General features: G+C 36.2%; 1 protein-coding gene across 6 annotated transcripts; it reads left to right on the top strand.

Moving 5' to 3' along the window:
* The first annotated feature begins 233 nt into the window (after window positions 1-233).
* Window positions 234-23,466, top strand: LOC110790690 (DNA polymerase zeta catalytic subunit). Of its 6 annotated transcripts, none has more exons than XM_021995466.2 (23): window positions 234-458; window positions 607-689; window positions 1,891-1,948; window positions 2,978-3,027; window positions 3,129-3,241; window positions 3,692-3,734; window positions 4,283-4,351; window positions 5,519-5,659; window positions 5,767-5,938; window positions 6,038-6,129; window positions 6,220-6,615; window positions 6,994-8,047; window positions 9,089-9,313; window positions 9,513-9,823; window positions 11,353-11,504; window positions 12,134-12,725; window positions 13,117-13,263; window positions 15,619-15,894; window positions 19,068-19,175; window positions 19,688-19,893; window positions 20,803-21,106; window positions 21,560-22,177; window positions 22,532-23,466. In XM_021995466.2, exons 1-23 carry the CDS (start codon window positions 344-346, stop codon window positions 22,703-22,705), a joined length of 5,499 nt encoding a protein of 1,832 aa, XP_021851158.2. In that variant the 5' UTR covers window positions 234-343; the 3' UTR covers window positions 22,706-23,466. The 6 variants fall into 6 exon arrangements, with proteins under 6 accessions (XP_021851158.2, XP_021851159.2, XP_021851161.2 ...); XM_021995467.2 differs by having other exon boundaries at window positions 9,089-9,307; XM_021995469.2 differs by lacking the exon at window positions 19,068-19,175.

Consider the following 23,466-nt stretch of genomic DNA (forward strand, 5'->3'; position numbering starts at 1 on the left):
TTCAAATGAAAAATTTATCATTAAAAAATAGATAAGTTTTACATATATAAATGTAACTTTTAAACAATTTGAGTCAACTTTTACTCTGAATTTATTGTACACCCCCTTGTAAATAAGAATTTGTGATTCAATTTAATCCAGTTCAGTTCAAGAATTAATTCGGAATTTTTTTAATTTTACATTTCCCCAACTCAAACTTCTCGAGTATAAAAAAGTTAAAAACCTTAAACCCCGCGCCAAATGAACCCAAAGTTACAAATTTTTTCTCTCCTCGCACTAAAGACGACGACCAGTATCCAGTAAGTAATAGAAAGAGGAGAGGGAAAGTGAGTGAAAAACAACCATGGAAGAAGCATCGCAGGGCGACTCAAAGGTATTCAGCGTTCGAATCGTTTCGATTGATCACTATATGGCTCCTCCAATTCCTGATTTCGACATTTCTTACAGCAGTTTCCAAGGTTTTCCTGCAATTTCATCTCTTTGGAATCGATTGATTGTTTTTTCCAAAACCCTAGATCGATTGGAATTTAGGAATGATGAATAATTGACGAAATTCTAGGTTTTAGCTAAGGATTTTGGGTTTTCCCTTCTTATATTGTTTTGCAGGTGAAAATGTGAAGGAGGTGCCTGTTATAAGAATATTTGGCGCTACTCCTGCTGGTCAGAAGGCTTGTGTGCACGTTCATCGAGTAAGACACTGAAAGTTTTGATGAATTTACTCAATTGAGGTGCCTGTTTTCTATATTCAATTTCTATGTAATTCTTGTGAATTAACTTAATTGAGTATTTATGGGGGTCCAAGATGTCCAGTTGAATTAAGGAAATCTGTCAACAACTACTGTTTATCTTGTAAATTTAGTACATTTTGTTTTAAAGAATCCTAATTTGACATTCAATTAATCACAATATGGTTCTAAATTAACCAAATAGGATATACACTTAGTCACGTACTTGTCATCATCTTTTCATAGCAGGTTAATTTTTTAAATATTTATGGTAGTTACTACCTAACTGACAAGAAAAAGTTAGAAAAGCGGAGTAGTTATTTGAATTTTCTTACTTATCATAAAGGTACTCTATCCGTTCCTAGTTCCTAAATATCCAATTTACTAAATGACTTTTTTTTTTTTTACTCTTGTTTCTAAGGAAGTTTGAAAGATGTAAGTGTAGAATAAGGTGGATAGAGTAATATAAAGGGAGTAGAAAAGTGTACATATTGTGGGAAAGTGGGTGTAAAATGGTAAAAGGTGCTTGCCAAATATAGATTAATGGAGTGTTCTATTCACCTGATTTTCACTTATTTTTCCTAAACCTTATCTTATCTGAACTTAGTAACTTACCTGAACTTATCTGAACTTGCTTGAACTTATTAGAACTTATCTGAACTTTCCTGAACTTATTAGAACTTATCTGAACTTTCCTGAACTTATTAGAACTTATCTGAACCTAGAACTTATTCAAACTTCTTTTGTTATAAATTGTACTTGGTAACGCTTATTTTTCCTAACTTATCTTATATAGATTCTGAACTTATCTAAACTTGTTCTTCTTGAAATAAGTGGAAACAAGGTGAAAAGAGCAAATCCTAAAGTAGAATTGAATAGAAATTGAGTAACACTTTTAAGATTGAAGGGCGTAGTTAATTTCGAAAGGCCTTGTACTTAGGCTTTTGGAATTATTTTTATAATGTGCCTATTTCTAAGTGAATTTTGGTAGAATGGGATAAAATAGCGAAATTTGAAGCCCCAATTGTACGGAGTATGTTGGTTTAAAATGTGATTAAACTTATTTCATGCTAGCTCACATGGTAATTTTGATTTGGAAGATATCCTGGATGTTAAAGCTAGAGTTTCCTTCTAATTGCACATTGGCCCTTGATATATCTTGTAGGCTTTACCGTATTTATACGTTCCCTGCTCAGATATACCACTCCAGTTAAATACAGAAGGTTTGGCCTTTTTACTTATGGATATTCAATGTACTCTTTGGTTAGATATGTTATGTTTCATAGGTTAAATGGATGTTATTTTCCGTCATCTTGTCCTCCTCTACTTTTATATAAATTATATTATCATACACTTGAAGCTTCTTAGTCAATATTGGCATATTTCTCTTTTAGGCACACGCATATAATTTCTATCATCATATTTGTTGTTCTAAAGTGAGCTATGAACTTTGTGAACAGAAAATTCGAATGCAGCCATTGAAAAATTGTTATTTTCCCTTGCAGCAATTTCCACATTGTCAAGTAATTTGACGCTAACGTATTGAGAAAATTTGTTCAATAAGTTAATCTGCCAATTGAATGGTTCTCTGAGTGAAAGTGACTGGTTGATTTCTGTCGCATCATATGTTTAAAGGGAAACAATTAAAGATGGGAATAATGTTGGTTTGTATCGTTGGAAAATTTGGTGTCCTTGAATTTTTTAAACAGGCTAAATTTACGAAAAGAAAACCCTCAGGGTAGTAAGTATTATTATCCCAAACCTTGAGAAAATCAGTGCAAGCTTTGCCACTTTTTTGTAACAACTTCTTTTGATCTTTTGTACATTGATTTTCTTTTGTTTCCAAAGATCTTTATTTAGGCTGCGTTCTATTCACCTGATTTCCACTTATTTTTCCTGAACTTATCTTATCTGAACTTAACTGAACTTAAATGTACTTATTAGAACTTATCAAAACTTATTTTAGTTATAAATTGTACTTGGCCAACCCTTATTTTTCCTGAACTTATCTTATCTGTACTTATCTGAACTTATCTGAACTTATCTTTCCCGAAATAAGTGGAAATAAGGTGAACAGAATAGGGCCTTAGAGAAAGGATTTGTTTGAAGTTATCAGTTGTTGACTCGCTGGTAAAGTTTGTTGTTCCATACTTCGTATATTCTTTAGTAAAATCCTATTAGAAATAACTGTCTAGAATCTAAATTTGTTTATGTCAATGCTGTGATTGGGTTTGGGTTGTTTGTAAATACAGGTAGTATTTATGAGAATGCTGTATGTTTTGCTGTTGAGAAGGCTTTGAAGGTATGTTTAGGTTTTATCATTGTTTAAGATTTTAAATGGCTTTGCACATAATTTTGTTCCGCCAGCTGCTGATAAACTTAGAATAATTTGGATCCTTGAAGCTCAAGGGCAATGCTGGTTCAAAAAGGCAGCATGTGCACCATTGCTCTGTAGTCCGTGCAAGGAAATTTTATGGTTATCATTCATCAGAGGATCTTTTTGTAAAGATAAATCTGTATCCTTTTCATCATTACATAGTTTTAACTCTGTGCTTGAGCACCTTCTAAAATTCTGGTTGCATGACATGGAAAGCTAAAATTCAGAATAATATCTTTTGATTATAATGTCTCGTAGTTTACCTGTTTTCTAAAAACGTTTTCACATAGAATGGATGATTAGTTTCTGTATACTCACCCTTGGATTTAAGGTAGATAATTGATTTTATGGTCATATGGCTTATTCTTATCCTAAGAAGAATAACCACTGGTGCAAACACTTTCCGTCATCTTTTCCTTTGACTAGTTAGCTTCAATGTTATTTTCTGAGAAGAAATTGGTCTAGAACATCGGAGTATTAACCGAAGTCATTACATACAACAGGTTGCTGAAAGTTATGCTCTCCTGACTTTTCAAGTTTGCATACATGATTTTTTCTTCCTTTCTTTGTTGCCCTTGACTGGTGAAAGGTATCATCCACATGATGTCTCTCGTGCTGCTAATCTTCTGCTGGTATGTGTTTTTTTTGCAACTATCTGTCGACATCATAAATTTATATACTGAAGTCTTGCTGTAGTCTTCATCTTCCTGTGGACCCCTTCTTTGGCTTGGCCTCTGAGTAAAGAAGATTCTGTCACAATTTGATAATTTACCCTGGAGAAACTGTTTGCAATTTAAATGTTGGGGAAGAAAATTGTATTACATCAACTGTTATTTTGATCATTCGGTTTTGTTTGAAAGAGTTGATTTGCTTTCAGGTTTTAAGTTCAGAAGTTTTCCATCTTCTGTGGAACAAATACTCCAATCTAGTCTCTGTTCCTATGGTCAGACTATAAAATTTATTGGACAACTTTTTGCATGTTTCAAGAAATTAATTCTACTGGTATAGTGAGCTTACTTAAAGGAGTAAGGTCATTAATGCTTCACTATTAAGTTGATTAAATTATTCAACTTTTTCCTGTTCTAGGCTTCTAGCCTCTTAGGTGCCTTCTGTTCTTGGTGGATGAGTCTTGTTGTTTGCTGAGGAATTACTATATTCTTACTGAAACAATGTTTTGCAGGGTGGTGCTGTCTTTGAAAAGTGTTTACAACCCTATGAATCACATATTCCCTTCCTTCTCCAATTTCTGGTAATAATAACATTTCGGGATGAAAATTCAATTTTCTAGACTTAAGATAGTGTTCTGTCTTCTTGCTATATCTGTGGCTACTCTTCTCAATGTATTGCTATCCATAAACGTGCTGCGATTATGTTGAATAATCTTGCCTTGACTTCTTTTGCTCATTTCTATGCTATCTGATCCGATCTGATACGCTTTCTTCAGATACAGTTTAGGGCCTTTAATATTTGTTGTGAGCTGATGGTATGTTTCAACAATCAGGGAGGATCAAATTGGATAGGTGGGTGTAATTGGTCTCATCTTACTTCAGAGATTCAACAATGAGGTGTTTTCTTTTCTCAGCAAGAGTGAGCAGCATTTGTTCATTTTAGTTGTGTCTGCTAGGACTTTGGACTATGAAGCGATGATCTGATACGTAGATGAAAGTACTTGGTCATTGGATTTCTCGACCCTGCAGCAATTTTCTATGTTTTTCTATTTACTTAGTCAGGCTAAAATAAGCACAGCTTGCTTGGCTTTTGAACATTTATTTAGGATGCTCATGTCAGAATGAGAAACTTTAGTCCACCTATTTTTTATGGAAGCTGAAGTCACAAGTAAGAAGATAGTAGTGATTAATCAGATGTGTTTGACCATCTTTTGGACTTTTAGGTTTTACTTATACCATAAGGAAATCAGTGGCAGATATCTACCAATATCTGTGCTCATTTATTGGGGCCTTGGGGGGTATACGGTTAGCAAAGTGCTGATAATTAATGAAAATATTTCCGTCAGTTAAGCCTTGGGAATGAGAACATTTGGGTAGAAAATTATTGGATTTGAAATGCAATATCTTGTTATGGAGGATGAGCATTTAGCGACACAAATACCTTTTAGATTTGAATGGTATGGAAGAGATTTCTGCTGTATAATTTATGAACGATGTGTATGCATGTTTTTCTTGTATGTAGTTAATTAGTTATTACAACTTTTTTGAACGGTTGTTTAAACTGCACGAGTTTCTGACATCCTTAATCATTTTCACTTATTTATTTTTTTACCCAACTTGATGCTTCTCCAGTTCACATGTAAGTATCCGAGGCATTTAGGTGTTCAACCTCTTATTCTTGGATGGTTTATTACATGTTTCTGCTTTTGTTGTCTTTGCTTTAATTGCGTGTGTTAAAAATGTATCAGGTTGACTGCAACTTATATGGCATGGGCCATATGCATCTTTTGAAGATGAAGTTTCGTCATCCAGTGCCCAGTGATCTCCTTGCTGATAATGCTGATAGCTCTTATCCGGAAGCGTTGGTTTGCAAGTCTTCTTATTCTCAGGTCATGTTACTGTCTTACTGGTCTATGATTATCGTATTTTCAAATATATTCAATGGTTTCTACTTTCTAGTATCTGAAACTGTAAAATGGGGTTCCTTTTTCATTAGGCAGATGCGACGGCTAGTTCACATTCATTTCCACTAGTTTGGAGGTCTTCAACAATTCCAGATGAATGGAAGTGGCAATATCCTTCTGTGCGTGGCGCTTCATCAAGCCATGTTAACAACATGGTGAAGCGTCAAAGCATATGCGAACTTGAGGGGGATGCCACTGTGGAAGGTACACTGTTACTTACATCCTGCCTTAAACTACTTCCATTCAGGCCGCTACCCCCTGTATCAGTTTGATTGCTTACTGTTACTTTTTATGATTTTACAGACATTTTGAATCAGCAGTTAAAAATGTACACATCCCTCTCACAAACTCGTTCAGATGTGAGAATGGTTCAATCGCTTGTTCCTATTTGGGAGGTTTGATTTTATCCCAGCAATGTAATACTCACTGAGGATCACATGTATTGATTGTGCTGCTATTTACCGTGTCTTTCACATAAATCATAGGAAGAGTTTGAAAGAAGTGGAGTTCATGATGCAGAGATACTGGCTGACCCTTGTAGGCCACCTCCTCAACATGTTTTGAAAACCTTGTCAAATGATGTCGAATATCTGGACAAACTGAAGGGTTTATATAGCAACTCAGAAAGCAGTTTGTTAGATACATCTGATTATGTGAAATCGGTGCTGGCGACACAATGTCTAATAGAAGAGGGGAGTATAATGGGAACAGGAAACCAAAAATCAAGTGAGCTAGTATCAAATCCCTCTGAAGACGTAAACATAGTGCATTGTGGGACATCACAGCATTCTGTGCCTGCTGATGCTGTTGATGCATTATTGGGAAAAATAGAAGTGAATGAATTGGATACTCTTCAGGTGATGGAAGGGGTGGATACAAAGGTAAATTATTAGTCCTCTTCATTTCTCTCTTCACCTTGTTGTCTTATAGTGTCTGGAACTTTTACTATATCAAATTTCAGAAAGTATTATCTTTCTTACCTGTTTACATGTCTTCTTGGTTTTATTGATGGTGAAGAAGGACCTAGATATTTCCTTATCTAATCCCTTGATGATGATTCTTTAAAGTTGTTATTACCTTAAAATGTATTAACCTTTAAGTGCTTCATTTTGCCTTGCTTGTTTCCTTGCTTTGATTACCCCTTCTCTCAAATGTATTAACCTTAAAATGTATTAACCTTTAAGTGCTTCATTTTGCCTTGCTTGTTTCCTTGCTTTGATTACCCCTTCTCTCAAATGTGTTTAATTTGTATGCTTCAGGGTGCAGATCCAGAGGACATAGCACTACTGAAGTGGCTCGCTTCTTCACAGGCTGCAGAGGATATGAATTCAGATGATGAACTTCACCGGGATACCATTCTAAATCCCTTGCTGCCAGCTGCAACCATTGATAAAGTGTTGGAGATAGTTAATACAGATTATGAGAATGAATCTCAGCAAGAGTGTCAGGATATACTTGATTCAATTGTTGATGTGTTAAATTCTGATGATAACAAAGGAAAGAGAAATTGTATTGGTCAAGATTTATCTGGCCCAAAAATACCGCAGTTCGATGGCGCTGGAGATGACAACCAATTGACTCCTGCTGCTAGTTCACCTGAAAAACTGGACAGTGAATCGGTGTCTTTCAAGCGCCATACTTTCCCCATTTGTAGCTCTAGCTTTGACGACAAGAAAAAAAGGCCCAAATTACAATATGGTCCATTACCTCTGTCTGAAGTCCAGCAGTTTACTGGCAATATTCATTCTGACCCTTCAACTAAGAATGCAGATAGCAGTGGCTGCTGTGTAGTTGACTTGAGAACACAGCTCAGCTGCTCTGTGCGAGACTTGATGAGGAAAAAGCGATGCATCCGGATTGGATCATCTGGGTCAGGAAAAAGTGAGGTGGAAGAAGGTTCTATAAAGGATAAGAACATTTGTCATCCACGAAAGTTGGAATTTCATACAGAGCCAGCAGAAGAGAAAAACTTGCTGGCTGTTGAATTTCCTGTTTCTAGTCATGTACAGATAGACAAACAAACAAAAGCATGTGAGATTGGACAATCTGCCTCTACTCATTGTCCTGGGGGAAAAGAAAAGCAAGGTATCGTGAACTCATCTGTAGCTGATACACAATTTGTCAAAGTTGGCTCTGTAGAACAGTATGCATCCATGGAAGAGAAAGAGTCCACAGGATATATCAGCATGACCTTCCACAAGAAACCTCCCTTAGCTAGTTGGAAGACTGGCACATCTGAAAACTCAGCATCAATACCTGTTCCCTCCAATTGGTGTTCTGTCAGAGATGACAGTGGTGATGAAGGAACATCAGGTTTTTTTTGCTTTATATGCCTTGTAGTAATTTTAAAACACTCCACCTGGAAACTAAAACCAATTTTAAGTTTTCAGAAAATTGCTGTCATCTTTCCTAATACAATACTTGTTTGTGAGTGTCTTCCCAAATACCCATGCTAAGATTGAGTGTTGAAATGATCTAACTAATTTGAAGGGGATTTTTTTTCATGTAACTTTGTGACATATCCTTAAAACCTTAATGGTAACAGGTCAGGATAATGTGACACTTATTTCTAGATGAATGGAGTAGGTGAATATGTGATATTTGATCTGATGTCATTAATAGAATCTAATCTTTCCCCCCAGAACCTGCTATTCTGTCCAATCTGTCCTGAATACTCAAATCAGACAGCTATAACTGTGGAATCCTTGTTGTTCAATTTCAATGTTTCTTGATCTGCAAGAAAATATGAGGAATATGTTCTCCAATGCATATATAAATATGTGAAATGTAGATAAAGGTGATGCGTACTCTTCTATTTTTGTGGAGCCAATGTTAAGCTCCTTTCTTAGTACAATGTGAGCACTCCTACGGATATTGAGTTTGAAAGGTGTCAGAGGATCTGAAGAATGATCTGTTACTCGAGTTACCCTTATGTAAGAAATCCAGTTACCCTAGGAGACTGTTTTGTTCAAATAGATTAGAACAAGAAGTTTATGATTTTCCTGCAATTGATTGTGAACTAGGATTTGACATATGAATACATGATGCAGAAGCGCAAAGGTCGGGCCTTTTTCTTTACCTTAGTTGATGGTCTTCTTTTCTCCTTGTCCTGCCTTCTTTTCTTTTCTTTTCTTTTCTTTTAGGGTGGTGGTGGTGACGGTGATGCTGGCTTATAGAAAAAGGCTAAGATAGAGTATCTAGTTTTACCCTATTCTTTTGCTTCTAGTATCTCATCTAGTTGTTCACTGTTACATTGTGTGCATTTTATTACCGAGATGATCATTATTTATTTAATTTGCAAATGTAATTGAATCCTGGTGCTTCTTGTTTGACATGCTTTTTTCTCTCTTGCAGTGCAGTCTGGGGATCCGAAAGATGTTCGTCCATTCTTTACCGATTCCTATAAAGGTGTATCTGAGGAATCTAATGGCTTTGGTGACTTCTGTCAGGATTCCCTCATAGGAGTACCAATTCATTATCTAAATGATGGCTCTTATTCCTATATGTTGACACCAGCAGTTTCACCTCCATCAGTTGATTCTGTTCTCGAATGGCTAGCGCTTGAAGAAAAAGGTAGAGGTAAAAAAATATGTCTTATTTTCATATTCTATTTGTAAAGAAATTTATCCATGATACTTTGTACTCAAGATATTAATAAGCCCTTTTGAGGGATGTTACAGAACACACACGTGTGACTCAAGCTAGGTCTTTAAGTTTGACATTTTTGCTTAGGTCTCTAGCATCTTTTGCACTGATGTGCACTTCAAAATTGTTACAGAACACACACGTGTGAAGCCCTTACCTGATGGTTCCTCTCAATTACCTCGTACGGAACCCTTGAATAATCGGCTTGACGGAGAAAATCACAGAACTATAGATATTGAAGGATGTCAAATGAAAGCTGAGCTTTTCCCAAGTGTTGATGAAGGGTGTTTTTTGAGAGAAAAAGATATAACAAAGTTATCACAAGACATCTCTCAGATTTCAGGACCCAGTGGGCAGTCAAAGCCTACTCCTCTCAGTCAAACTGGCTTTAGAGACCCTGCCAGTGTTGGCGCTGGCCAACAGTTGACACTGTTCAGTATAGAGGTAAGGTACACTAGAATATTGAATTTCATATGCTCTTGAAACTGTCAGACAAGATGTTACTTATCTGTTCCTGCTTTGTTTTGCCAAATGTTTCCATCCAACTTATCTCTTATTCTCAGGATGCAGTAGTATTCCAATTACATTTATACCTTTGGTTTATTAGTATTGATTCTTCAAAGTATATGACTGCATTGTCAAAGCAATGGAAGGGATACTTAATTTTTTACTGACTTCACTTATCCAACATCGTTATCTCGATTCCCTACAAAATAACTCCTTTTTAAAAGGACAATAATTACCTTTTTTTCCACATTGCTTGAAGACTGGCAGATGCAAGATGAAATTGTCACTGATGGGATGTTGGACCTTTGGTCTGTGACTTCTATTCGACTAGTTTTATCTGAACTTTTATTATCTGAACGTATCTTGTCGACTTATTTCATCTGAAAGATACCTATTTTGTCTGAAGTGAACTTAATTGTGTGTGAAGTTAGCCTGATTTTTTTTATTTTGCCTGAAATAAACTTAGTTTGACTGAACTTATTTTAACTTATCTAAACTTTTTGTTTGAAATAAGTCGAATAGAACAGGGCCTTAGTTTGACGATTAAAGTGAGATGCTGGGTAAAATTTATATTTCCCCTCTTTCACTATACCTTTTCTATTGACCTTTTGTGTCGCCTAAGTTTCACTTCAGGAAACTCAATACCCTTTCACGAATAAGCACTGTTCTGTTAAGAGAGAAGGCACAGTCATCAAATTTAAGTAGTTCAGCTTTCTAACGGTGAATGGTAGAAGAAAGTACCAGATATAGATGTTCAGGTCAATGGCTAACATGCACATAAATTTTCTCATGAAAACACTTGGTTGTTTAGCATGTAAAGCTTATGCTTTCTATGGGATTATGTAAAAATAAAAACCACGGTGTGGATGATACTTAATCAACAGCCTTTTTGTATACCAGAGTGGTCTTACATTGGTGCTTAGAGAATATGCTCTGCTAAAATATTATGGACTACTTAACTTCATTTAGTTGAATAAGATCATGTCTAGTTCTTCTCCTCCCCATAATATCTTCTTTCTGAGCATTCTTTCTTAAAAGCTTTAAACTTGGACTAGTGTGTATGTGAGATCAGCTGTCATGATCTAGCACATATTCAGGCTATATTTTTACTCAGGCACTCAGGGTAGTGTTTGTGATTTTGTGTTTAAGGTAGGCTAGTGTTTGTGATTATGTGTCTACTGTCAGGCTAGTGTTTATGTGATAATATTAGCATTATTGCAGAGTTGCAGTTTCAGATACTTTTAAATATTTAATATACAATTCCTATCACGAGGTCGATAACTATCAATATTGCCAGCTTCCTAGTTTCTTTAGACTGCCATTACTGTCTTGGTTAAAGTAATGCTGTGAACGTTTGTGCCTTTTATTAGCCATGTCATGTGAGTGTTTTTTTGGCATGAATCTGTATGTTTAGTTACTGTTGTACTGTATGATATGGTTTTGATTGAATCTAGATATGGATACAGGTCCAAGCAGAATCTAGGGGAGATCTTCAACCTGATCCGCGGCATGATACCATAAATATCGTTGTCATAGCAGTCCAGAATGATAGTGGGCCGTCTGCCAACATTTATGTACTTCTGCGTGATGCAAATGAGGGTTGTGGAATTGGTGGAAGGTATGACCGTATGAGTGATGGAGTTCTTCAGAGTTTCCTACTTCCATCTGTACTGTGCCTTCTCTCTTAACAGAGCAGTGCTTATTCTATTGCAATAATGTTGCATATTTATGTGACTGCTACTATGCGGTTATGCAATCATGGAACCAGAGGATTATTTTATTCTCCTCCCTCCAAAACGGTTTGTAACGCCAGGTATATGTTTGCAGCTTAAGAAGCTAAGCAGCGGACCAGGTTCATTGAAAAGTAAAGTTAGTCTTAAACTGCATCTTTAAGCGCTAAGGCGTGACTTCCTCACATGATTTATGGCCAATTCTAACTAAGATTCTATGTTACTCTGTTGTGAGAATTGCAGAAATTTCCTGCAAACATAGGACTTTAATGTCGAGCGTCCATGTTTCTTCTCACCCTGCCCATCTGTGTCTTTGTTGTTGGTTGACAAGCTGCCCCAGTTGAATTGTTGTGAAATTTCTGTTTAAATAACTTATCCTAGTACGAAGATATGTTTGACATTTTGCACGAAGTAAAAAGTGTCTGGGACTTGTTATGAAATAATTTTTCTTTTCTTTCTCAGTAAATTTAATGTTGGGAATCTTACTCTGAACAAGTGCTACTTTTATCTTCTGCAGAAACTTGGATGGAATATCTGGATGCAGGATGCTTGTTTTCCCTGAAGAGAGGGACTTGCTAGACAAATTTATAAGTATAACATGTTCAATTGATCCAGATATCTTAATGGGATGGGATGTTCAAGGAAGCTCACTTGGATTTTTAGCTGAGAGGGCTTCTCATTTAGGTGTTAGCTTAATTAATAAGATCTCTCGGATACCATCAGAAACAAAGACAGTCAATAAAATCCTGGATACTTCGGACAAGGGAAATGCTGATGCTGTATCTTCTGACTCTTTGATGTCTGATATTGTTCTTGACGACAATAAAATAATTGAGGATGAATGGGGTAGAACCCATGCAAGTGGTGTCCATGTAACTGGAAGAATAGTCCTCAATGTTTGGAGACTCGTGCGTAGCGAAGTTAAATTAAATATGTATTCCCTAGAATCTGTGGCAGAAGCTGTTTTGAGGCGAAAGGTTCCATCGATTCATTGGAAGATATTGAACAAGTGGTTTTCAAGTGGTCCAGGGAAAGCAAGATTCAGATGCATTGAGTATTTTATGGATAGGGTAAACTTGAACATTGATATTGTTAACCAACTTGATTTGGTAAGTGCTGGTTCTAGAATTCTCGTAGTTTAATTCATTGAAGATTTCATTTTGTTTTCTATCATCATCTGCCTCTTGTTCTTAGTAGATTCATCTTGCTTGTTTACTTTGATTTGACTGCCCTGAAATTTGCCATTTTCTGGATTTCCTTTGGTTTCAGCACTCTTAAACTATGTAAGGTTACTTTTATTTTTTCGATTTTTATGACTGTTTTTAATTTTTATGGATATTACACTGTACGCCTTTGTCAATAAACTCAATATCATTCTTCTTTGAAGGAAACTCCATTGGTAATCGTAGGTTGATCTTTGCTAAGAGTTTAATTACCTTTCGCCTCCAACTTTTGAATCTTTGTTCTCTTCCTTCTATTTAACGCTTGCTTCTTCTACAGATAAACCGCACATCAGAGCTAGCTCGTGTTTTTGGAATCGACTTTTTTTCTGTTTTATCTCGTGGCTCTCAGTATCGTGTTGAATCCATGCTTGTAAGATTGGCTCATACACAGAATTATGTCCTTATTTCTCCAGGGTATCAACAGGTTTTGCTTTCTTTCTACTTCTCTTTTTATCCATGTCGCTGTAATGTAGATAACTATATATCTTACTGTATTTACAAATCTATGATTTTGTCTTCCTATGCTTATGCTTGTTCTGCAATTACTAGTGGCAAATCTTTAAAAGGAAATTATTTATCAAGGGATCATACCACCGTTACCAGTTAAATGCCTCTCTCCTAAATCATCAAACATCTTGTTTTCCATAAAAGTGGCTTCAAGAATCTACTTAAGTAACTTAACTATCACAAAAGCACTCGATGTAAGACATTTGTGCTTGGAAGAATTACCCCTAATAAGGATTTGAGCCTGGATTTCATAAACACTAGTGACCTGATTGATTGGTGTACATATCTTCACCATTCATCCTACTTGGGGCTATGATAATGAAAATGTGGTTCATGCCCTACTCACATCCAATATATCTGGAAAGAGCTGCTGCAAAGGCATCCAGACCCAGAATCCTGTCCTCTTACATGATGAAAGTAGGCTTTTGATTCACCTCAAGATCAAAAATTCTCTATACCTTGTTCCTATCAGCACAGGATTTAATGGCCCTGCCGCTCAGCCCAAACTGTCTAAGTGTAGGAATAAGGCAGTGTCGACTGTTGTCAAATTTTTCTTTTTGAAAGGACTTCTTAAAAAGATGAAAACTCCTTGATAGTAATGTTGCTAACCAAACCATGACTCATAGTCGACGCTCCTTAACCATTGTTTCTCTCTTTGCAACTGGCACTGCGGCTACTCAAGCCCAAGTTAGGAACCTCACCCAACCACTTGTAAGTGAAGAGGATCCTTTGATCAAACTGTTGCGTAAGACTAAGGCCGACGGGAGCGTTTGGGAATTGTTAAGAACAAATCACGCGCAGCTTCATAACTATCGAAACGCCTGCCTTCCTAAAAGTTGTTGGGGGATGGATCAGGTAGCCATTACGAGAGAAGCAGAGGGATCCGAGGTATTCCTCCCCGCTTTGAGTCATCTCTTGTTTACTTCTCTCCTAAAACATCAAACATTCTAATTATGCCCATGATTAACCCTCTGCTTTCCCCCCATCCAAAGGTCACCACTCTTTGCATTGTCAATCTCAGAAATCCCCTGAATAGCATCTTACTAATTTACCCTATGACCTATGCCATGACCTCTATATTGGAAACCTTCAATACATTTAAAGCGACTATAAGACCTTTAACCTTTATCCTTATTATATAATCTGCGTTGCTTCGGATTTCCATAATCCCATACATGGAACAGTGTAGAATCCATTGAGCTGGTCTTTCTAGTTTATGGCTTTATCTGTTATGGACAAAAAAGAAAAGCAGTATCTCATTGACAAATCACACAACTATGCAATTCCTTGACAATAACATCCCGGGATTATAAGAAAAATTTGTAACTAATCATTTGTCCAAGTATGTATAGCCGTGTAGGCGTGTAGCTGGAAGAATTATTGCTTATATTGGTGTGAATTTAGACCTGTGTGCTTTCTCACGACTTTCTAAACATTATACCATTAACTAGAAACTAGATCCAAATTTCAAGCTATATCATCCATTAGTCTTATTTTTAGAGGATATTTCATGAATCTTGGGTAAAACGTGTTGTCTAATTCTTATAAGTACTTTCCCTAGCTTGCTATGCAGCCAGAATTATGAGTCGAACTTAGTTAATGGTAGTGACCTCATTTACCAATAAGTTTCTAGTGCTCGTTATTTGATGGTATTAGTTGTTGGAGTCAATGGATGGAGCTTAGTAATGGAGCCAAATATTATATCAGATGTGTTTGGTACTTTGGTGGAATTATGGAGTCCGAACCTGAATTGTAAAATGCCATACAAGTATGTGATTTTAAAATTGGCCTTTTCATTCAGCAAGATGAAAGGTGCAATTTTGTTTTTGGCTTTGGATTATGATGTTGGAATCAAATAGGTTCACTAAACCATTGTGCATTTCTTATTTATTGTGAAGTAGTGAAGTGTAGTTCTTTTGGACCAAGGGTGTGATCAAATAGCTTTTACTTTTGGGATAAAGCCGTAAGGCCAGGTAGATCCTATCGCCGCCTCCTAGCCTAGCCTAGCCTGAGAAGAAACCTTATTGGAGGAGACGGTCGTTTTATGTTTTTCAAAAGCTAAAAGTGCATAGGTGAATGTAGTATAGTGTGGGCTTATGCTATCTGTCAGCTTGTTAGACATCTGTCTAGTGTGCCGCATCCTGTGATGAACTTCATCAACTTGTCAAATGATTAGTCATATCTTGGAAGCTTTATATGTCTTGCATATTTTCCTTTGTTGCTCAATATGTAGTTGCATTTACCAGATTAAACTGGGACCTTTTATTATCAGGTAGCCTCTCAACCTGCAATGGAGTGCCTACCGCTTGTAATGGAACCAGAATCTGGTTTCTACTCAGATCCAGTCGTCGTTTTGGATTTTCAGTCACTCTATCCATCCATGATAATTGCATACAATCTCTGTTTTTCTACCTGCCTCGGCAATGTTGTCCCTTCAAAAGCAGATTGCCTTGGGGTCAGCTCATACTCGCCAGATATTCATATTTTGAAGGATTTAAATCAACAGATACTGGTTACCCCTAATGGTGTTATGTATGTGCCTTCTCAGGTAATTTTTCCAACTTATGCTAATTATGCTTCTAGATCTGTAAGTTTGCAAAATAGGATATAATATTTAGAGGCTTGCCTCTGAAGTTTGAATTGCTGGTGCACTCTGTGACTCTGCGTATGAATATTCTCTTTGTACATTTTCATGTGCATGTTCTGAATGCAACTTTTTTTCCAGCGATCATTATTTTTCTTAGTGCATTTTAATTAAATATTGTTCCAATCTTCTTTCACTAGTCTTTTTATCCCTTAGAAGTTTCCCACATTTTCTGGAAGTTCTTTTGATATTTTTAAAAATTGTAAGTTCTATGAAATACTCCCTCAGTCCTATAATACCTCACCAGTCCTATGTTTTGTTTTTTACCCGTTCCGAGTTAGGTAGGGGTCCACTCAATATAATTTCTCTACATCTTCCAAAGCATTAGTTTATTCTTTTTTCCTCTCTCCTTGTTTATGATCAATTTGGTTAAATTACCCCAATACCCTTACTGCCCACTTTCCCCTAGTCCCATGTGATCCACCAAACTACAAGGAAAAGTTATTAAAATGTGGTGTGAATGCAAATTCCCACTCTCTCTTTTCCATTATATAATTTTATTGCTACCCACTACATTTATAAAATATTACTCTGTAATTTCTTATGTCAACAAAACTCTACTATTAGAAATTGTCCTAAAAATTTGTGCCGAAGAGAGACGGGTAAGGAAGGGATGGAGAGAGTACACGGTAACATGGGTGGAAAACATTAATGTACACTTCATTAACTTCTGCATTTATATAAGGGGATAAAAGTTGAAATATTAAGCATAAATCAAACGTCAATAACACCAATTGAGAATCGAAGGTGATGCGTGGTATTTTTCATGCATTCTGAAATTAATACCAATTTAGGAAATGCATTTAATGCTTATATGCAGCCCCTGGACTCATATATCATAACCGTTTATATGATGAATTTTTTTCGTTTTAGGATTTTGTGTGCGTTATGTTGAATGGTGCTTTTGTTTATAGCTTGTGAGGATGAGTGGTGACATCATGGTAGGTGACTATGTGGTTATGAAGTTGGGAATGTGGGAGAGTGATCCGAAGATCAGATTTTGTGGTGGAGGGAGGGTTGGTGTTTGAGAAACTTTATTCTGTTATTTTTCTTGCGATTTGCGCATCACCTATATTTGTTTTACTTTTGAAAATAACCAGCTTAAAAACTACCTCCATTTTTTATGGGCTTTTTGGTATTTACTACCTTAAAAATACACCACTTTTGTATTTACTACCTTATGAAAATTTTATTTTAAATTACTACTTTAAAGTTCCAGTTTTTTTATATTTACTACCACTTTACAGTTTTCTCATTTTAAAATTGAGGTATCTCTTTCGTTTCTTGATCATTTTAAGTGATTCAAAACTCATTCTTCTCATTTATGTGTAAGGATTTTATAGGGATTTTTCTTTTAACATTTTGTAAAAGTTAAAACGAATTAAATGTTATTTGTAAAATTTTAAAATATTTATGAATTATCAAACGAATTGTTTTGAAATGTCGTTCTCAATGAAATCCTTATGGAAAAAGGAAAATAATGAACTTTGAGTCGCTTTAAACGATTAAGAAACGAAAGAGATATCTTAATTTTAAAATGAGAAAAATGTAAAGTAGTAGTAAATAATAAAAAATTTGGAACTTTAAGGTAGTAATTTAAAATAAAAGTTTCATAAGGTAGTAAATACAAAAGTGGTGTATTTTTAAGGTAGTAAATACCAAAATTTCATTTTTTTTTATTAATATACACAGTTTAACTTCCTACTTTCCAACGCAGAACTTTGACCATAAATCTCTTTGATTATCAATATGTAAACGTTATAAAAAAAGTTGATATCTATACTATACATTAAAAAAAGTTTCTACAAACGTCTAATGCCACGTGGCACTCTCCCTCATTCCCTAAATCCATGCTATCAATCAACTTTCATTTAGAAAAATGAGAAATGTGGTTTGCATTTAGATTCAAACTTGTGACCTCTAGTATCAACATTAGAGCATTATCCAATTAAGTTATGATCTTTTACATGTTATTTTTGCAAAATCCATATTAATATAATACAAAAAAATTATCTTGTTTCATAAAAGAATGTAGTAATAATTGTTATTCATATATATCTGGGGCATCGCCCGAGCCCAAATACTAGTTTGGTAATAATAAATTGAGACGATTCTAACAAGATCCCATGACTATGTTTCCTTATGTATAAATTACCAGCATTGGTCAAATTAGTTTGTGAACAGTGCCAAAAGACAAAGTGTGTAGATTTAAAAAAAAGGGGAGTGTTAAACTACTGGTGGAGGCTTAATGGCTCGGTCTACAAGATTGAGAGGTTTCAGCATCAATAGGCTTCAGTTCATTTAAAAGAAGTACCAACATAAGCTAATGGTTTTGCTTCACGTTATTTTGTTAGGGTATTTAATTATCTATGAATTATACACATACTTTATACTTAACTCTAGTAGTCTAGTAATTTCTAATTAATGTGTTCTTTTTGATGTCTAATTGTTCAGTTACCATTGTTTAGGAATTTTTGTAGTTGTTAGTGATGTTATTAGTCCTATCTTAACGTATTATAGCTGCTGCTTTGATCTGGTAAACACTGTCTATTTAAAAGGCATCATGGAGTGTTCACCTAACATGACATCATAAATTGTAGCCTCTAAACGCTGACACCCATTGTTAGGTACTCCCTCCATCCCTTAATACTCGCCCCACTTTCCTCTCCTTAATACTCGTCCCATATCTATAAATGACATACTTTTACTAACATTATATCATTTGTCACTTAACCATGGACCACATATATTCCTACTTCCTAAAAATACATTAAAAAATTCAAACCCCCCACCCCACCCCTTTATTTGACACATTTCCCACTAACTATACTAAAAAAATACCCCATTATCAACTACCACCTAATAAATTAATAAGTCAATTAAATTGCCTAAAACTATGTGCCGGTCAAACCGGGGTGAGTATTAAGGGATGGAGGGATTATGATTTAATAAACAATAGCTTATATGTGCTTTTCTTCATCTTGAAAAAAGGGGGAAGTTTCTAATGTGTATGTGCTTTTTATCTTTCTTACTTTCTGCGTGTGTTTACTTTTGTGACTCTACACAAATCCAAATAGGTGTGTAAAGGTGTTCTACCTCGACTGTTGGAGGAAATTTTGTCAACTAGGGTTATGGTGAAGCAAGCAATGAAGTCGCTGGCACCTTCAAAGAAAGTTCTTCAGAGGGTATAGTTTCCAAGACTTCTACTTTTGCATGAAGTCCATAAATGTGAGAAATGTTTATTGTGGCTCTGAGAGTGATTAATCAAAAATTTATTAGTATTTGCTTTTATTTAATTACTTATACCATGAGGGCATGAAGTCCTTGTATTCCCCTTTCATACACTAAAATTTAGGCCACATTCCCAACGTGATTTGACAACTTTAATCATTTTGGAGCAACCCTTTGCGACTAACTACAAGCATGAAATTGTAGCTGCCTGATGTTGAATTTAAGGAATGCATGTAGTTGTGTACAAAAGTTACCTATATGATCCTTAGCTACAAAACTTACTGGAGTTGGGTTTCTTTTTTCTTTATGGCGTGTGTGTGTGTGTGTGTGGAGGAGGGACTAGCTACAAAACTATGATATTGTAATTGTTTTATTTATGTGTGGTTTTTTTCTTCTTTTGGAAAATATTGTTTTACATATTCGTATGAAAGCAGAATTATGCTGACTTTTTCATCCTTTATTACAGATATTTAATGCTAGACAACTTGCTTTAAAGCTAATAGCAAATGTTACTTACGGATACACAGCTGCTGGATTTAGTGGTCGCATGCCTTGTGCAGAGCTGGCAGACAGCATTGTTCAGTGTGGTCGTAGGACTCTTGAACATGCTATTTCATTTGTCAATACACATGATGAATGGAATGCTAGAGTTCTCTACGGTGATACCGACAGGTGTGTGATAAGACATCAGTATATGTTTGGTCTTGCTTGAAATGTGTTTTTTCTCGCGTTCTTATGGGAATGGGTGGTATATTTTAGCTTCCTTTTGGGCCCACCCTGATTAGGTTTCTCATGTATGCTCCTCTAAGCTTTAAATTGCTTCATTTACTAATAGAAGACATTTGAGCCACCCCCCACTTTTTGCCTTGCTTGCTGTTGGCTTCTAGTCCTGGTTTTTGTAAGTCATGTTGATTCTGTCTCTGTTATTAAGGCTCCATGTCTAAACAAACATCCATATCTCCTCTATCATTAATGTATGAACCTAAACTTTCTCTGTTGGCCAGTGTTCAGTATGCTTCTATACAGAGCTAGCAATCAGGATGTTGTACAAAATCCCAAGGCAATCTTCTGCTCCGTCCAGCGTTTATATAGTGGGACAACGTCATCCTAATGCTTGAAAGTTTGGTCCAATATGTTTGAAATAATCTTCATCACTTTAGTATCCGTAAATTCTGTAGTGATCCTAATTTTAAAGTCTAAAACATGCCTGTCATTACTAAAGACTGAATGTACAATCCCGGTACACTCTGTAATGAATGTTATTCATCCAGCATAAGTACAATTCATAACAAGTTTCCGTTGTGCGTGGAAATTCCAAGTAAATGTCGTATCATACTTTATGGAAATTGCATATAAATGCTTTCTTTTATGAGTTTATCTACTTACTATTTGAAAGAACCTTCGGTACTTTGGAATTTTTTTCTAAAACACATCAAAGGGGATTATCTTTTGGTGTTCCAGTTACACTGTACCGATTTAGCTTTTGCATTCCTTAATCTTGTTATTAGTTGAGGGCTGTTTGCTCATTTGTTCTTTCTAATCTTGTTCATTTGTCCTGCATGCATTGTTTGTTTTTTGCAGCATGTTTGTTCTTCTTAAAGGGCGCACCTTGAAAGAGGCTTTTCAAATTGGGAATGAGATAGCTTCCATGATTACAGCAATGAACCCAAATCCAGTCAAATTGAAGATGGAGAAAGTCTATCAGTCCTGCTTTCTTCTTACTAAAAAGCGATATGTTGGATACAGTTTTGAGAGCCTCAATCAACTAGAACCTATGTTTGATGCTAAAGGCATTGAGACAGTTCGCAGAGACACATGTCCTGCTGTTGCAAAGATTATGGAGAAGTCACTAAGAATGTTTTTTGAATGCAAGGATATTACCAAGGTAAAATGCTGGGTGGTCGAGTCACTTTTTTAAATTAGAGTTATTTGACAAATCTGGTTCATATCATGGGATATGTCTTGATTTATTGTTGCTAGCTAGTGGGGAATCATAGTCATGTATCATTGTACCCCTGAATTCCTAATAAGAAGTAGAAGTTGGGATCACTCATACTAAAAGTATCCTCATGTTAGTCATATATGTATCAATGTATGATTATTTTCGCTAATTTTTATTAAAGATATTATCTTAGAGGTTTTATTCGCCATATATTTCCCCCATTACTTTCGTCCTTGGAAAGATTGCTAAACATATAGCTGCCACTTTAAAGCTGCTCTACCCAGAAAGAATTCTCTTTTACATTTCATTTTTATTCTGATGAAGCTTTCTGCCTTGGGAATTTCTTCTTGAAGATTGAGTGTTTTGACTAATTTATTCTCTGTGGTTGTTTTGCAGGTTAAAGCTTATCTACAGCGCCAATGGTCCAGAATCCTCTCAGCAAGAGTGTCCATTCAAGATTTTGTCTTTGCAAAAGAGGTCCGGTTGGGCACCTACAGTACAAGGACTTCATCATCACTGCCTCCAGCAGCAATTGTTGCCTCTAAAGCAATGAGAGTGGATCCAAGAGCAGAACCTCGATATGCTGAACGTGTCTCTTATGTTGTTGTCCATGGAGAGCCTGGTGCCCGTTTGTTTGACATGGTTGTTGATCCACAGGAACTCTTGTCCATGGACTCTCCATACAGACTGAATGATTTGTATTACATCACAAAGCAGATAATACCAGCATTACAGCGGGTATTTGGGCTTGTTGGTGCTGATTTAAAGCAGTGGTTTCAGGAGATGCCTCGGCCTGTTAGGGATGCTCCTGCAAAGCAACACTTTAGTGCTGCAAATTCTCTTCGAGCTAGAATTGATTATTACTATTCCTCAAAACATTGTGTACTCTGTGGAGAACTTGTCCAAACAGCTAACTATTTTTGTGAGATATGTTCCAAGAAGGGTCCTGTTACTGTTGCAGCTATGACGGGAAGAACCTTGAAATTGGAGAGGGATATCCAACACCTTGTTGCTGTGAGTATTATAACCCTCCCTCACACTTGCAATTTCTTGTCCTTGGTGTCCCCTTATGTGACATCCTATATTCCTCATCATTCATCAACGTTGTTGGGGCCTTGGGGTAGGATTATTATTATTATCACCATCATCTTATACGAAGTATATTGAAATTAGTCGAGACTGAAATTTAATGTCATTGGTGATTTACTGGTTCTTTCCTCCACCTTATGTGGAAAAGAGTACCTTATCCCAACCTGCCATGCGTAGGGATGGATTTTTTCTTCCTCTTGTTATGTCCTTTAATGTTGGGGTCAAACTTGTTATTTATCTTGCAATGGATTGACTAATCATGTGATTTTACTTCTATAGATTTGTCGGCATTGTGGAGGCGGAGATTGGCTGGTAGAAAGTGGTATCAAGTGTACCTCACTTGCATGTTCAGTATACTATGAGAGGCGGAAAGTTCAGAAAGAGCTGCGGGCTCTCTCTGGTATTGCAACTGAAGCGGGATTTTATCCTAGGTGTATGGTGGAGTGGTTCTGAATCTGGTCATTTTTTTCTCCTTGAAAGAAACCGCAAGTTGACAGTGAGATAGGCGATGATGGATATGTCTAGGTTCTAAGGGTTAGGAATTTTTCCTCCTGCCCGCTTGGATTGGGTGTAATGAGTTATGGGGGTAATAAAAGTCAAACCACCATAATAAAAGGACAATGAAGGTGAATTGAGGTGGTTGTAAGGAGGGTGGTGTGGTGGTATTGTGATGAGAAGTTGTGGTAGTGGTGGTGTTGTGAGGAGAAGGGAGGAAGGGGGGAAGTAATTACCCCAAATGAGGGTAATAATCATCCTAGTGGGATGGTGGGTAACTATTCCCCCCATGAGGAGGGTATTTGTTCCCCCTTCCTTTTTATTTTCTTCTTGCCAACACTAGCTTTTTCCCTTTGCCACCACTTCACCCCTCATCATCACCTTCAATTACCTTAGTTTGACTTTTACCCCTTTAATACATTACCCTCAATCCAAACATGCCCTGAATGTGAATGTGAATGTGAAAAAGGAGTCTGGTATTGTACGGGTTCAAATGTATTTGGCCTTTTGTGGCCGCGTCTTTTTTGTATAGATAGTTTGTATGCACATTTCCTCGTGTAAAGATAAAATCATATATACTAGAAGCTTTGCGAATTGGAGTAGGTAATAACACTAGAAGCTTTGCGAATTTACTATTGTGTAACTTGTGTTGTATGTCTTGTTCTATATAAATTTATACCCTGTCATATTAATCGAAATATTTTCTTATGCTTGCTTAA

This window comes from Spinacia oleracea, chromosome 4 (genome assembly GCF_020520425.1).
Source record: "Spinacia oleracea cultivar Varoflay chromosome 4, BTI_SOV_V1, whole genome shotgun sequence".
NCBI lineage: Eukaryota > Viridiplantae > Streptophyta > Magnoliopsida > Caryophyllales > Amaranthaceae > Spinacia > Spinacia oleracea.